At 48.0% G+C, this 16,412-nt stretch overlaps 1 protein-coding gene across 7 annotated transcripts in view; it reads left to right on the top strand.

The window, feature by feature from the left end:
• Positions 1-8,850, top strand: part of PPP1R21 (protein phosphatase 1 regulatory subunit 21) — a 68,497-nt gene extending 59,647 nt beyond the window's left edge. For all 7 annotated transcript variants that reach the window (XR_016281657.1, XR_016281659.1, XR_016281660.1 and 4 more), the window contains one exon: positions 7,110-8,850. Coding sequence is in view for 1 of the 7 variants with exons in the window: in XM_089528970.1 (XP_089385096.1) it covers positions 7,110-7,139 (30 nt within the window). In the remaining 6 variants the exon portion in view is untranslated. The remainder of the gene's footprint in view (positions 1-7,109) is intronic.
• The last annotated feature ends 7,562 nt before the right edge of the window (positions 8,851-16,412 follow it).

The raw sequence follows: 16,412 nt of genomic DNA, 5'->3' as shown, positions 1-16,412 counted from the left end.
TTCGGGAAAGAAAATAATGTAGGCAGACAGCAAAACTGTGCTGCTACAGGTGAATTGATTCAATCAAGGAAGCCTGACTTTGCATGACCTGAGCAAGACATGATGCCCTGGGCTCTTGGAGGGCTATCATTCATAGAGTAGTCATATGTCAAAGTTGACTTGATGGCAAATGGCATCACAGCAACAATGGAGAGTAATGTGTTGGGGAGACAGACAGGAGGCCGACAGTGAATAACCTGTATGGTGGATAAGTTGCTAAATGTCTGGATTGAGCACTACAGTCACAATGTATGATGATGAGAGCTGTAACTCAATGGTAGAAAACAAGTTTTGTATTTACAAGGTCTCAGGTGGTACCTGATTTCTCCATTTAAAATGCATGTGCACCACTGAATCTCAAAATGATGTTGTACTACAGCTCCTTTTAACTCTAGCTATCACAGCCAGTGGTTGCAATCCAGTTTCATCTGCAAAGCCACAGTTGCCCATTGTTGCTTTAAAAGGACTTGGAAGGGCAGTTAAAGATTGCTGTCTCAAATCTTGAAGAATAACTCCTGTTTTGAACAAACAGTACTGGGCTAAATGGGCCAGAACTCTGACTTACTATGGCAGGTTTGTGTGTGTTTGTTCATATGAGTTTCCAGTGGGATGCAAGTAGGTAGATGCTCTCACCCTTAAGTAGTGGGAATACTAATTGTCCCTCACCATTTGTGGATAGAACAAATCTTGCTTGATTTGGCCATCATTTGTTGTTAACTGCTATAAAATCAACTTTGACATATGGTGACCCTGTGAATGAGAGGCCTTTACATTCTCCCATCATCAGTAGCTCTGCTTAGGTCCTGCAGACTGAGGGCCATTACTTCCTTGATTGAGTCTATCCATCTATAATGCAGTCTTCCTCTTTTCCTACTGCCTTCTACCTTACAAAGCATTATTGTCTTTTCTAGTGGGTCATGTCTTCTCATGGTATGTCCAAAGTACAGCAGTTTCAGTTCAATTATTTTGGCTTTTAGGAAGAATTCAAGCTTGATTTGCTATAAGACCCCTTTATCTGTCTATTTAGTAGCCCATTGTATCCACAGAACTCTTCTCCAGCACCACATTTCAAATTAATTGATTTTTTTCCTTATCAGCTTTCTTCACTGCCCAGCTTTCAAAACCATACAGAGAAAATGATAATAAGATGGCATGGACAGTCCTAACTTTAGTATTTAATTATATATCTTGACACTTCAATATCTTGCCTAGTTCCTTTATAACTGCCCTTCCAAGTCCTAGTCTTCTTTGAATCAGAATGGGGGAGAATATTCCTGTTTACTACTACTATTACTGCTGCTACTGCTACTGCTACTACTACTACTACTACTACATCATCATCATCTTTTTAGTATTAGTATTTTGCTAGGTCTGCTCCAGAATGTGTGTGGATCAGCTTAACTGGAGATAGATGGGATGATGACTGAGGGGAGAGGGGTTCCGTCCATTTTTTATTTTATAGGCTGCACTTTGTCAGGGTCACAAAACAGATACTATATTTAAAAATGGAGTAGCATACAATTGTTTAATTAATGGCAGAAGATGTGGATGAGACTTTAGTGGGCCAGGAGAAGTTTTCCAGATGAAATGAATTTGGAGGAAGTGATAAGAGTGGCTTAACAGCGGGAGAAACTGTTGTAGCCCATTCATAGGTTTATGTTATACTGCAGTGCCTTCTAAACGGCTACAGCCTTGTGATGACAGGCAGGAATAGCGATCAATTCTTGAGTCATGAGTTGTCACATGAGTCTTTGGGAGGGAGGGAGAAGAGACCAGCTGTTGTAAAGACCTTGCCCTTGGCTAGATTGCTCAACTGAAGAGCACTCAAACACCAATTGCAGGAGAATGAGCAGGTGATCTGATACAGTGGTCCCCCGGGTTACGAAATTAATTCGTTCCGCGGTTAATTTCGTAACCCGAAAAACCTTCGTAAGCCGAATTCCCATAGGCGCTAATGGAAAAAAAGCCGCGGCTCTGCCGCGGCTCCATTTAAAACAGCGCCGGGGGTTTTTCGTAACCCGAAAAAACCTTCGTAACCCGAAACAATAAATCCCTATGGGATTTATTCGTATCCCGAAAAATTCGTACCCCGGGTAATTCGTATCCCGGGGTACCACTGTACTTGGAGTGGAAGCATGAGCAATCAAGCCTCTGTAGGAAAATACCTCTACTCCTGCTGTAGCTAGTAGAAGAAGCCCCCTCTTCCTCTCTCCATTTGCCTCCCCAGAATCAACCTGCTCCGTGAAGCCATGCCTTAATCCATTTCATCTTCCCTCCCCTAAAATAAACCAATGGATTATAAACCGTATTTGTGGATATGTCTCTCATGTCACTTTTTCCTATCCCTCCCTGTGGTTTATGTAACTTTGCAGATCATCGTATACACTGACACATGGTGTTCACAAAAACACTCCTGCTGAGCCAGCACCTGTGCTTACTTTTTAAATGAGCATGGCATGGGCCTGATCAAAAAATGTTTTATTTTTTCTAAAAGCGAAATTGACATATGCACACACTCACACCCCTAATTTAAGACACTGGATTCTTTTTCACTAAGATTTCCCATGGTCTATTAATATATGATGAATATTTAAAATGAGCATACTAAGGATCTCATAAAAATTGAGGCATAATAAATGGTGAAAGATCCTAAGAATGCCATGCCGATTGGTTAGGAATGTGAGTTCTCTGCTGAATCAGGGCAGAATGTTATTTGCAAGAGCCCTAGCAACTAATAAGCACAAAGCCCTCTGATAAAAATGAATGCCATGACATTCCTGAAAACGTAATGAAAAGAATGGCTTAACATTCTGAAATTCTTTCCCTGAGCTGAAGGTTCCTTCTCTTCGTGGACAGGTTTGCAATTGAGTGAAAGATCCTGGTAGAAAGTAGGGATGTGACTCTTACTAGTTTCTTCTCTCTCTACAGCAGGGGTAAACAAGCTCCACAGCTCAGAAGTCTTTGTTATGTGCCTTCATGTTGATTCCAATTTATGGTGACACTATGCTAGGGTTTTCGTGGTAAGATTTCTTTAGAATAGATTAGCCATTGCCTTCCTAAAGCTGAATATGTGTGACTTGTCCTAGGCCACTCAGTGAGTTTCAGTTGCTGAAAAGAGATCTGAACTCTGCTGTACTGGAGCTGTGAGATGTAAAAGCTGTACAGTGAAGAAGACAGATAGAAGGAAAATCAGTTCATTTGAGGTGTGCTGGAGAAACATGTTAAGGATACCATGGATGCAGTGGTAACACTAGGAGGTGTGGAAGGGGTCGGTTGCACTGGGTCACACCCCAGAAGGGGTTATACACCCTGTATGGGGCTGGCGCAGCAGCTTAGTGAGTGAAAAATGTATTGTGTCCCTTTCTTGCTTGCCTAGCAGCCGTGTCTGGAGGTGCAGCACTGCTCCTCCAACAGTGGGAGCTACTTGTGGGGGATGCCTTTCGATTCGGGTCAGATGTAGCTGTTCCCCAGAGCAGCTACACCATACCCCAAGTGGCTGTTGTAGGCCACAGCATCACAGTTCCACCCCCACCCATCAAGCAGCGGTCAGCAGCACCCACACCAGGTGACATGAATCACAGGGATGCCACTGCACAGATGGCCAAAAAGGCAAACAAATGAAAGATCAAGCCTGAACTCTCCTTGGAAGCTAAGATGACTAAACTGAGGCTGTTCTGTTTTGGACACATTATGAAAAACCAGGACTCACGAGAAAAGACAGTGATGCTAGAAAAGGTGGAGGGCAGTAGAAAGAGAGGAAGACCACACACCAGATGGATACACTAAATCAAGTAAAACATTATCCTGAGCCTGCAGGGCCTGAGCAGAGCGGTTGAAGGGCTTGGAGGTGCTTTATTCATGGGGCTGCTATGAGTCGAAGTTAATTCAAAGGCAGCTAATAACAACATCTCATGGAGCTACCCCATTCCAGTACTCATGCCACTGCACTGTCTCTTTTTGCCCAGAAGGCTATATCTAGCAATTTTCATAACTTTTGGAGGGCTGTAGCTGTTCCGTCATACCTACCATTTTTATGCCTGGAAGTCACATTCTGTTTTGGAGTATGAGAGGGAACCTTGCAGTTTCGAGATAGGGGCCACCCGAAAACAGCACTGCTTCTACTACTCAGCGTGATGGTGCTGGTCCATGAGCTATTGGCTCCTGGTCCCTGGTGAATTTCCAGGGAAGAAAGAAACATTTGTAGCCAGTGGGCATAAATAGGCTACTGATCCCTAGCATATTGATGCAGAAAAAAGATGGGTGTTGCACTCAGATTCTTTGAAAAACATTGGTTAAAAGCATTTTTTGGCCAAACATGGAGTGATGTGGCCAAAAATGGGAGTCAGTGGGGCTCCCAAAAGTCACATGTAGTGTGTTGGCCACACAGTTCCAGTGTGGTTGTTTTTTAAAATGATACAGAGGCTTTGGTCATATGAGGGAAACTGACCAGCAGAAAAGGAATTCAAGCCAAAATGAGCACCTTAAGAGCTGTTCGACAGTGGAACACACTCCCTTGGAATGTGATGGGTTCTTCTTTGGAGGTCTTTAAAAAGAGGTTGGATGGCCATTTATCAGAGATGCTTTGATTGTGATTTCCTGCTTGGCAGGGGGTTGGACTGGATGTCCCTTGGGGTCTCTTCCAACTCTAGGAGTCTGTGTTTCTCTGAATGGATTTCATTATCATATTAATACTTAAAAACAAAAGAAAGAAATTTTTATATTAAGCATTTCAGTATTTAGATTATGTCTTAGACACTGCATATACACTGGCAATATATAGTCAGCTAAACTGACACGTCAGCTGACCTCTCGGCATTCTTTGCCACATGTGAAATCTGGTACTCCCTGACAATGTTCCCAAGTTGTATCATCTGGCTTCTAACTAGGACAACGTATTTGTGGTTTCTAAAGGCTGTGGAATCTATAAAGCCTTCTTCCCTAATGTCTGTTCTGTAATAAAGTTGATTTTTGTTTAATGGAGCTGGCAGGCAAAAGCTCTAATCACAGGAACATGGGAACAATTTGATGCTTAAGGCTTGTCTGCACTGAAACCTCAGGTTGCTGAACTTTGCACAGAGATGTCTTGTTCATTTTGCATTACAATTTGATCTGTCGGCTCTTTCAGATATTGTACAATAAGAAAATAGGCTTTTTGATTGCAGGGTTGAGGTACCTCTAAACTTTTTCAATGGCACCCTGGGACAATGATAAGCAAGGCCTGTCTGCACTGAGAGAGTGTATGTCCAGGGACCATATTTGTTCCCTGGGGAATTGCTGAAGTCCTTAGTCCATCAGTTTTTTTGCATTCCCTGTCAAATTAGAAGTAACTGGAAGTTCATTGTACTTCTGATAAAAATTCAGAAAAGCAATAATGCAAGATCCTGTACCTTATTTATTTAATTCATATCTGACCTTTCTTCCAGCACAGGGTTCAAGGCAGCTTACAACTGCCAAACCAAAGTAACTGCTTAAAGTTATCTTTAAAAAACAACAACCCCAACACACATTAAAACCAGTGTAAACTAATTTAAAACATAATAAAATAGAAATACAACATTAAATGCTCCATCTGCCACAACATATTAAACCCAAAATCTTCTTTTAGAGGATGTTACTTCTGAAAGCTTCCAGGAGCAGTGGTTTTCCATTTTCAGCTTAAGTTTTATGGATGGAAAGAGTCCAGGGACCATAACAACAACAACAACAACGGCTGTGGCCTTTAAGATTCTCACTCCTTTTCTAAGGCTTGGTGTTTTTTTGTTTTGGTTTGGTTTTTTTCCCCCATCCTTGTATCATGCCCTTATCTTTGCATAGGGGAAGGAATGTGAGTTTCCAGAAAAAAATGGCAGAAAAGAAGGGTAATGCACTATACTGATACCTACAGGATAAGGTATCACATGGCATGACTCTGAGGTAGATTGTAGCAAAGCCTTGCATGTATAAGGTCCCAGGTTGAATCTCTGGTATCTTCAGGTTAAAAAGAGAGAGAGAGAAGAACAGGTAATGGGTAAAACTTGTGTCTGAGACTGTGGAGAACCATTACCAGTATCAATAGAGTGAGGTATATGGATAAGGTATGTATATGGCCTGCGAGGGAGTTGACCATCAGGCCCAGCTCCATCAGGGGTAGCCTGGAAGAAGAGACTCCTCCCTACATAACGTTCATCTTCTGGTCTGCGAGGGAGTTGACCAGGCAGGCCCAGCTCCACCAGGGCTAGCCTGAAGAAGAAGAGCCCTCCCTCCAGTCCATCTGCCTTGGTCCAGGCCTCAGAGGGAGAGAAAAATGCTGGACCCGATCCCCTCCCCCCCTCACCATTCTCTTCTCCTTTTGTGTCGTGTCTTTTTAGATTGTAAATCTAAAGCCTATTCGCCTATTGTGCCCGGAAGCCTATTCGCTTCTGGGCACAATACAAGGTGTTGGTTATTACCTATAAAGCCGTATATGGCTTGGGCCCAGGGTACTTGGAGGACCGCCTCTCCCCATACATTCCGCCCCGCACACTCAGATCTGTTGGGAAGCAATTGTTACGAGTCCCAGAGGTAAGATATTCTACCACCACTCAGAGAGCCTTCTCTACCTCGGCCCCCAACCTCTGGAACTCGGTTCCGGACAAGCTCCGCTCGGCCACCTCCCTGGACCAGTTTAAAAAGGGGCTTAAAACTTTTCCGTTCCAGCAGGCCTACCCCTAACATTCCAATGTAACCCCCTTCTCTCTCATTGTTTTTGTAAATCTGTGCTAGTTGGATAATTCTTACCTGTATTTAATAGTTCTTATATTTTGTAATTCTTGTATTTTTGATTTTATTGTTTATTGATTGTATTGTGCTTCTCGCTGTTGTAACCCGCCTTGATCCCAGGAAAGGCGGGCTAAAAATAAAGTTTTATTATTATTATTGTAAGCCTGAGGGCAGGGAACCATCTATTATCCCCTCTGTTGTAAGCCTCCCGGGTTCCCAGTGATTGGGCGGCATATAAATAAATCCTATTATTATTATTATTATAAGTATTGTCTGATCAGGTTGAAAGCAACATCTGTGATTATGTGACTTGTGCTCTCTTCTTGATCTAGGGAAATTCCAAGAAGAACAGAAGTCGATAGTATTGGTTGGCCAGCTATCCTCCGGATTATGCTGCCTCACAGAAATACAGACGCTAGAACTGGTATTCGGCTGGCAAATCCTCTCTTGACGGGACATGACTGCAGTGGTGGATTTACCCCATTTGTGTATTTTGATGTTGTGGGTGGGTGTGAGACCACAACTGTATTGGGTAGGCGGATTCATGCCGTGCGAACTTCGCATCACCAGTAAAGCAGACAGGAAAATATATGCTCTGTGGATAAACTGCATAGGAATTAACCATGATTTTTTATCATATACTTTGTAACTACCTTTAATGTCCATGTACAAACTTCCAAGATTTTGTATATTTGAGTGCATATTTAGATGAACAGATCTGGTATTAATGTGATAGTTGTCTTTTCTTGCCTAAGAGATTGTTACTCCTGCCTGTCCATTCCTTTCTGTGGATAAAACAAAAAAACCCATAAAACCACAAACCACAGAAATATTTTTCAGCGACATTCTCCTGTGCAGTTATTGTGAAATATATTGCAAATTCCAGTCTTCTCCTCTTCTAGACTCGCTTAGAAGATTGCCTGACAGAGGTAGTCTATGTACATTTATACTGAAGCATTCAGTGTGTCTGTGACTAATGCAACTTCATATTAACTGTAATGGCAGTTTAAAAGTGTACAGTAGTGGTCTTTTTAAATCAAATGCAGAAAGTGGGCCAGAGAAACTGTCTGTGTCAAATTGGGTTGTAGAGTAACATTCTGTATGTTTGTGTTATTAATTTTCATGCAGATCTGATAACAGTGAAATATCCAGTAACAGTTGGAGGAAGATGTAAATAGAAAGACTGCTGAAAGGGAGAGTTCTTTTTTTACAAAATGAAGACTTTTTCACCTTCACAAGAGTGGGGTGTTATTCACAGTGGATCATCAGTTTCAGATGAAGGTTGATATGTGAAGACAGACTAAGGAATCACTGAATTAGGAAAGCTCAGCACCAGCTCAGACTGGTTCAAATATTGATGGGATGTGAAAAAAAATCAAAACAGGGAATGGAGGATAGTGCTCAGTTTTGGGAAGTTTTCAGCATTCACATGTAACAATGTGCCTGATTTTCACATTATCCTCTAGTTGAGGGGGTTAGTGTAGAGATCCCTATGCACCTTTACATTGGTTTCACCTTACTTTCCCCATGTGATGATGCAGGCATTTATTTCTGAAGACCAACAGCGTTTCCTAGTGCTAGGCCATGGCACTGTCAGAGTGTGAGCCAGTCCTAGGCTCAGGGATAGACAAAATGAGGCCCTTTAGATGTTTGACTGTGACTCCCAGCAGGCTGAGCTAGCAAAGCCAATGGTTAGGAATGCTGGGAATCTGACAACATGGGTGGGGCTGCTTTCTGCTTAGCCCTACCTAGGATGATTGTTCCTAGGGCATTTTGGAATTTCCTGGTTGATGTCTTAATATTATAAAATATATTCTTCATCCTCCCCGCCCCAAAATGGGCAGTTTGTTCATGCCAACCTGAGGTGGGTTTTTTTAGCACGGCATTCTGTAGGAGATTTCTGCCACCCGTTTGCAAGAAGTTATGCTACTGAATATTTCACACTTGCTCTGTGGGAAAGTAGCTGCCCTATATTCAAGGGTTACTCAATTGTATCAACCATGTCAATCTGTATGATGAGCATAAAATAAATATACTGCCAAGTTGTATCTTCCTTTCAGAGATTTTTTGTATCTGTTTTTAATGTTCACAGCAAATATGGTTTTGAAAACTACTGCCTCTAGATAAATTTGTGATGTCTGTAGCTTTCAGGATATATGTCAGTATTTCAGAATGTGGGGCAATATGGCTAAATGTCTTAGCTGTTGGGAGGATGGAAGGATTGTATAGTAAAAGGCAAAACCTCTTTGAAAAAACATTTATTTATCTGTAAGATAAATAACCCAATATTAAAAGAAGATATTGGTGTAAATCTCTCAGCTGTAAGATGTTGCCTGGAGAAAATTTATGAGGTTTATTTGACTCTCAGACATAAAAATGCAAACTGTAAATTGATGGTGATTTAAGAATTGCCCAAGTTATGTTCATATTAAGTTGCTAACTCCTCTGTTATATCTGTTCAGACTTAGAGATAGGGATGCAGCTGTTAAAGGGGGAGGTTAAAGGAAAACATCTGGTGACAGATTTATGAAGAGCAAATGCACTGAGACAAAGATTTATTTATCTGCTTTAGGAAAGGAAATGGTAATTTCTCTGGAAGTTTTGAATGTTTCCAGGGTGAGCTGAGGGCACATCTGCATGTTGGTTTTGACACACACGTCAGGGATTTAATCCCAGATGGGTTTCTCTCTTAACCTTGTCTATGCACACACTGAGTGGGACATAAGTGAATAAGACACAACTGGTTTATTCAGACTGTTTAGTTGTGAGATGACAACAAAACCTAGCAAAATTCCCATGTGTTTGGAAGCTTTGGAAGCATACACCTCAGCAGAGCCTCCTGCACTTCCCGGCTTACCAGTAGTTCATTTATTTGCTGCATTTATTAGATGTCTTTCCCAAGCTGTCCAGAAAATGACATGATACTGTAATACAATATCATATATCATATGAATCCCTTGGAAGCCTGAAGTAACACCAGAACAAACCATTGAGGGTTCCATAACCCACTCCCAATTTTTCCCAGCAGAGAGGGCCTGGCCTCCTGAAATCTGGGTTATGTACCTCCCATTCGCTCCTGTAGGCAGGGACAAAAGAAGACCGGCCCCTATATAGGGAGGAGCTAACCCCCCTGGGCCTCAGTCTTGTCCTGCCTACACTCCTAGTAGGACACGAATTCTCCTGCCAGTGAATTTCGTCCTTGCCGCCAAAGCGTTATAGTGCGGCTTGCTTTGCCTGCTCCCTGCTCCCTCTTCCCCTGCCTCTCCTCCTCTTGGTGGTGGGCTATGGGAGACGACCCTAGCGGCACGGGTGAAGGGAACCCCCCAGCTCAGGGTTTTCCTGCCCATGGGTTGCCGGCCCCCCAAGGAGAGCCGGCAGGAGAGGTAGAGCCAACGACTCAGCCAGGGGAGGGCTTGTCCCTCCGAGGCGCTGAACAGCCCTCATCCCTCCACCTGGACCGCCCAGGACCTCAAGGCGTCGAGGAACCCCCGAACCCATCCACCCGCGCTGAGGTAAGCCCCCTCGGGGAGCTGGGCGACCTTGTGCGGGCTGTGTTCGCCCGCGAGGCGGCAAACATCTTGGGGATAGGGGAGCTCCCTCTGGGGAGCCTTCTCGGGGGCCCTCCCATCCCTGCACCTCAGCTAGGGGCCAGTGGGTCCTCCGCAGCCTTCCCCTCCATCGAGCCCCTGCCGGCCAGGGGCCAAGTCGGAGCCTCCGCCACTGTGGAGTGCGCCCGTGCGCACGGGGAACCGGGAGCGGGTCCCTCCCCTCCCTTCTCCAACCGCCTCCCTTCTGCGGGCCTAGGGGGACTTCAGGCCCTGGCATCGTTGCTGGAGGCTGGGTGGACGCCCCAGCCACAGCCAGCGGCGGCCCTCAGCGCTCCACAGGCCACTGCGACAACTGCCCGCGGGGCGGCCCTAGCCCTTGACAAGGGTGGGAGCGCAGCCTCAGAGGGCGGGTGCCATCTTGGAAAGGGCCATGGGGGCCGCCATCTTGGGCGCCCCGACGATGACCACGTGGGCGGCGGGTGCCATCTTATTGAGGACCATGGGAGCTGCCATCTTGGAGAGGGCCATGGGCGCCGCCATCTTGTTGGCGGCTGTGGGGGCCGCCAGCTTGAGAGCCCCGAGGGAGCGCGCGCTCCCTCGGCCTCTCGCCCCAGGGCCAGCCGCGACTCCACGGATCCCTTCCCTACTCAGCTGGATCAGGGAGACCTGGAGCTGGGCAAGCGACCAAGGGAGGAGGACGAGGTATCCCTCTCTGACTCCAAGGCCGAGGCTAGGGCCCTTCTTCCCTCCAAAAAGCGCAGTCGCCCGCTGCGACGCTACCAGTGGGCCGACTTGACCTCTTCTGACCTAGAAGAGGACGCTGAGCCAGAGGTCAGGGTAGACCTAGAAGAGGGAGAGTTATCAGGGGAAGAGGAAGCCGGGGACCTAGATCTTCCGACTGTTTCAGCTCGCCTATTTAAGACGGAGGACTTTCCCAGGCTGCTTAAAAAGACCTTAAAGACCCTCGCCATTTCTCCCCAGGGGGAGAGCAAGGTTCCCCTTGAGTCTGACTTACCCAGGGTAGGGGAGGGCCTCTTCCCGGTCCCGGCCCCTCCAATGGCCGAAATACCTTGCCCGGCGAACCTCATGGAGGTCATTAGAGCCGAATGGGACAGACCGGCGGTCTCGGGCCCATACCCCAGCGCCCTTAGAAAGCTCTACAGCTTCCCTCCATCGGTGATGGAGAAGTTCCAGGTCCCGGTGGTGGATGCCCCCGTGTCTGCCTTAGTTTCTTCCGCCGTTTTTTGTAAAGACGGCGAGGATACACTAAGGGTGCCAGAAGATAAAAAGGCCGAGACGGCCCTGAAAAAGGCCCATGAGGCCATGTCAGTGGCTATCAGGGCGGCGGCCGCTGCCTCCATAATAGCCAGGGCCTCTCTCCAGTGGACGAGGGAGCTTCTCCAGGAAGTTCCAGTTCACCAGACTCACCTCAGGCAGGGCCTGAATAAGATAGCCTTGGCAGCAGCCTACACATCTGATGGGACGCTGGACTCCGTCCAATACTGTGCCAGGGCTCAGGCGGCAGCGGTTGCCGTCCGCCGCCAGCTTTGGCTAAAAAACTGGAACGTCGATGCCAAATCAAAAAACAATCTGGCCTTCACTCCCTTCCTTGGGACTAAATTGTTTGGTGAATCGCTTGACCAGGTCTTGGTTGAGGATAAGGATAAGAGAAAGTCTCTGCCAGGAGGGCGCAAGTCAGAGGCTAGGCCTAGGACTAGATCCAAGAGACAGTCCTTTCGTTCTTCCAGACCCTTTTCCTCCCCCCCCCTCCTCCTCCTCCTCCCAGTCCAGAGACTCTAGACCCTTTGGACAGCGATGGGGTGATCCTAAGTTCCAGCCCAGACAGTCCCGCCAGCCCTTCCACCAGAGAGGCCAGCTCGGAGGTGGAAGAGGTTCAAAGAAACATCAACAGGCATGATGGGGCGCCCCCAGTGGGGGGCCAGCTGCAACTCTTTGCCGAGGTTTGGGAGCGATCCACCAAGGACCAGTGGGTCCTCAACACCCTGAGATCGGGCTACTGCATAGAATTCCACCGATTGCCCACCGACAAATTCATCCCCTCGCCAAAGACAAACAATCCAGCCAAACATCGTCTCCTACTGGACGCCATCAAGGATCTACTACGTCTTCGGGCCATCGAGGAAGTCCCAGCTTCTCAGCGGCGCAGGGGCTGTTACTCCACCTTCTTTTTGGTTCCAAAGAAAAATGGAACTTGGAGGACTATCCTAAACCTGAGACGGCTAAATTCCTTCATAGCCTACAAAAAGTTCCGAATGGAGACCCTCAAATCTATCATAGAGTCACTCCAGCCCAGGGACTTTCTTGCCTCCTTAGACTTGCAGGACGCCTACTTTCATGTTCCCATTCATCCCGACTACAGGCGCTACCTGAGGTTCGCCTACGACAACCGCCATTTCCAATACAGGGCGCTGCCCTTCGGCCTATCGTCGGCCCCGAGGGTGTTCACGAAGATCCTGGTGGCTCTTGTGTCCCACTGGAGGGCAAGGAAGATCCATGTCTACCCATATCTAGACGATCTCCTGATCCGATCCTCATCTCTGTCCCAGGGTCGAGCGGATGTCCACCAGGTCCTTCAATCCTTGGAACATCACGGCTTCTTGGTCAACATGGCGAAGAGCTCCACAGAGCCGGCGCGACAGATTCTCCATCTGGGGGCGCGCCTCGACACAGAGACGGGCTTGATTTCCCTCACACCGGACAGAGTTCAGGCCATCTCTTCAGCAGTCTCCCAGGTCCTGAGGCGACCCAGAGCCACGATTGCCCTCCTAGCCCACCTTCAGGGCCTCATGGTAGCATCGAAGGACTGCGTTCCATGGGCCAGGTTCCACTCCAGGGCCCTCCAGTGGTTCCTCCTACCCTTTCAAGAAGCCATAGCATCAAGATCCCCCATCAGGACGTTGGTGACGCCCCAGGTCCTCGACTCCCTACGGTGGTGGACCTCACCAGCAATCCTCAGGGATCTGGTACCCCGAGAAGGTTCAGATCACCACCGACGCAAGCTTGCGGGGATGGGGGGCACACTGCGGTCCTCTGATGGCTCAGGGGAGATGGTCGCCGGAGGAGCAGACCATGCCCATCAACTGGCTAGAGCTGAGAGCTGTCAGGCTGGCCCTCCAGGCCTTTCGTCAGTCAGTCCTCAACAAACCAGTCCTCATAAGGACGGACAATGTCACCACCAAAGCCCACCTCAACCGCGAGGGCGGAACAAGGTCAAGAGAGCTGATGAACGAGTCACGCCTCCTGTTTCAATGGGCCGAGGCCAACCTCATCTCCATCGAGGCAGAACACCTTCGAGGGGAGCTCAACACGATAGCGGACTGGTTGAGCAGGTCAGACGTCGACCAGGGCGAGTGGTCACTTCACCCGGAGGTTTTTCGTCAGATAGCCCTCCGGCTGGGCCAGCCGGAAGTGGTCATGTTCGCCTCCTCCATAAACACAAAGCTGCCCAGGTTCGTGTCTTGGTTCCAGACAGAAGGGGCCGAAGCAGTCGACGCCCTCAATCTCCAGTGGCCCACAACGCTGGTCTGCGCCTTCCCACCACTCCCTCTGCTGTCAAGGCTGGTGGCCAATATCCGGAGAGACAACTCGGACGTCATCCTGGTGGTGCCGGCGTGGCCCAGGCGACCATGGTTTTCCGAGATCCTGGCCATGGCATCGGCCTCCATGGACCTTCCTCAACGCCGAGACCTCCTAAGCCAGGGCCAGATCCTTCATCCCGACCCGGAGTGGCTGAACCTTCGCGCCTGGAGGCTGAACGCGACATGCTTCTGCGATGCGGTTACTCCTCTGAGGTCATAGACTCCATCTTGGCGTCCAGGCGCCCGTCGACTAACCGCATCTATGAGGCCACCTTTAAATCATTCAAGAGATGGTGCAAACTCAGGCAGATCAGCTTCCTCGACTTCTCAGTTTCGGAATTACTACAGTTCCTTCAAGACGGCATCAAGAAGGGCCTTAGGCCCAACACTGTCAGGAGACAGGTGGCGGCCGTCACCTCAGTGTTGCCTCACGAGAGGGCGTCTGCCATGTCCTCTCACCCTCACATTAGGAGACTTCTTAAGGGCGTCTCTAACAAGGCTCCGCCTACCAGACACCGCTTCCCCACCTGGAACCTTCATACTGTCCTGAAGGTTCTGACGGTGGGTCCCTTCGAGCCGATCCGTGAAGTTTCCTTAAAACACCTCACCCTGAAGGTAGTCTTCCTCACCGCCATCACCTCGGCGAGGCGGGTGTCTGAGCTCGGCGCGCTGTCAGTCCGCAGTGACCTGTGCATTTTTAGACCAGACTCGGTGTGCCTCCGGACTGATCCTACGTTTTTGCCGAAGGTTAACTCGACCTTCCATACCTCACAGGACATTTTGCTGCCTTCGTTCTGCCCAAATCCTCAAAGGGAATTGGAAAAAGCCTGGCACACCCTGGATGTCCGCAGGGCGCTTAAGGTCTACATCAGGAGGACGGCGTCGTTCAGGACTTCAGAAGCCTTGTTTGTCTCTTTCCACCAGGGGTCCGGGGGACGCAAGGTGTCGGTCTCTACGCTAAGCAGGTGGATCAAGGCTTGCATCACGGAGGCCTACAAGACGTTAGGCCTCGCCCCTCCTGAGGGACTGTTGGCCCACTCCACAAGAAGTGCATCTACATCGGCGGCCCTGTTCACCAACGCCTCCTTGGCCGAGATTTGCCGGGCGGCGACGTGGAAGTCTCCCTCCGCATTTATCAGACATTACAAACTAGATGTCTTTCAGTCTGCCGAGGCGGCCTTCGGTAGGAGGATCCTCCAACAGGTAGTAGCTGAGCCTGCAGGGTCCGGCTAGGCACCTCCCTCCCTTCATGAGAGGGCTTTTGTAAATCCCAGATTTCAGGAGGCCAGGCCCTCTCTGCTGGGAAAATGAACGTTGGGCACTTACCGTGAGACGTTCGTTTCCAGCATGAGAGGGTCCTGGCATCCTGCCCTCCCTTGGTGCCACCCTGCGGCTCAGCTCGACCTGGTGACGGACCCCCAGTTTTTTCTCTGTTCGCTGGTGGTTGATTGTTGATTGTTCTTTTGTCTGCTATTGAGCTTAGGCTCTTGAGTTAGCCTTATGTTATTCTCTTGTTTATCTGATTTTTCCAATTAAAGGTTAGTTCAGTTTTTACTGCTACTCGCTTGGCTTGTTATTGACTGAGGCCCAGGGGGGGTTAGTTCCTCCCTATATAGGGGCCGGTCTTCTTTTGTCCCTGCCTACAGGAGCGAATGGGAGGTACATAACCCAGATTTCAGGATGCCAGGACCTTCTCATGCTGGAAACGAACGTCTCACGGTAAGTGCCCAACGTTCATTTTTATATTATCTATATGAAGCCACTAGGTTATCTGAGAATTTGAAGAGAAGTGTCATCAAATACGCCAGTTGATCATAGAATCATAGAGTTGGAAGAGACCACAAGGGCCATCCAGTCCAACCCCATTCTGCCATGCATGAAATGTAAATCAAAGCATCCCCGACAGATGTCCATCCAGCCTCTGTTTAAAGACCTCTAAGAAAGGAAACTCCACTACTCTCTGAGGGAGTTTGTTCCACTGTCGAACAGCCCTTACTATCAGGAAGTTCCTCCTAATGTTGAGATGGAATCTCTTTTCCTGGAGCTTGCATCCATTGTTCCAGGTCCTATTCTCTGGAGCAACAGAAAACAAGCTCGCCCCCTCCTCAACGTGACATCCCTTCAAGTATTTAAACAGGGCTATCATATCACCCCTTAACCTTCTCTTCTCCAGGCTAAACATCCCCAGCTCCCTAAGTCTTTCCTCATAGGGCATGGTTTCCAGATCCTTCACCATTTTAGTCGCCCTCCTTTGGACACGCTCCAGTTTCTCAATGTCCTTTTTTAATTGTGGCGCCCAGAACTGGACACAATATTCCAGGTGGGGCCTGACCAGAGCAGAATAGAGTGAAACTATTACTTCCCTTGATCTAGACACTAAACTTCTGTTAATGCAGCCTAAAATCTCATTGGCCTTGTTAGCTGCCGCATCGCACTGTTGGGATCCTCTTTTTCCCCTTTTTGAAGATGAAGATAGCGTTTGTCCTCC

This window comes from Sceloporus occidentalis, unplaced genomic scaffold (genome assembly GCF_023333645.1).
Source record: "Sceloporus occidentalis isolate IW3139 unplaced genomic scaffold, rSceOcc1.0.p SCAF_6, whole genome shotgun sequence".
Classification (NCBI taxonomy): Eukaryota; Metazoa; Chordata; class Lepidosauria; order Squamata; family Phrynosomatidae; genus Sceloporus; species Sceloporus occidentalis.
Note: the sequence above shows the minus strand (reverse complement) of the source record. Positions and strands in the feature narration are given on the sequence as shown.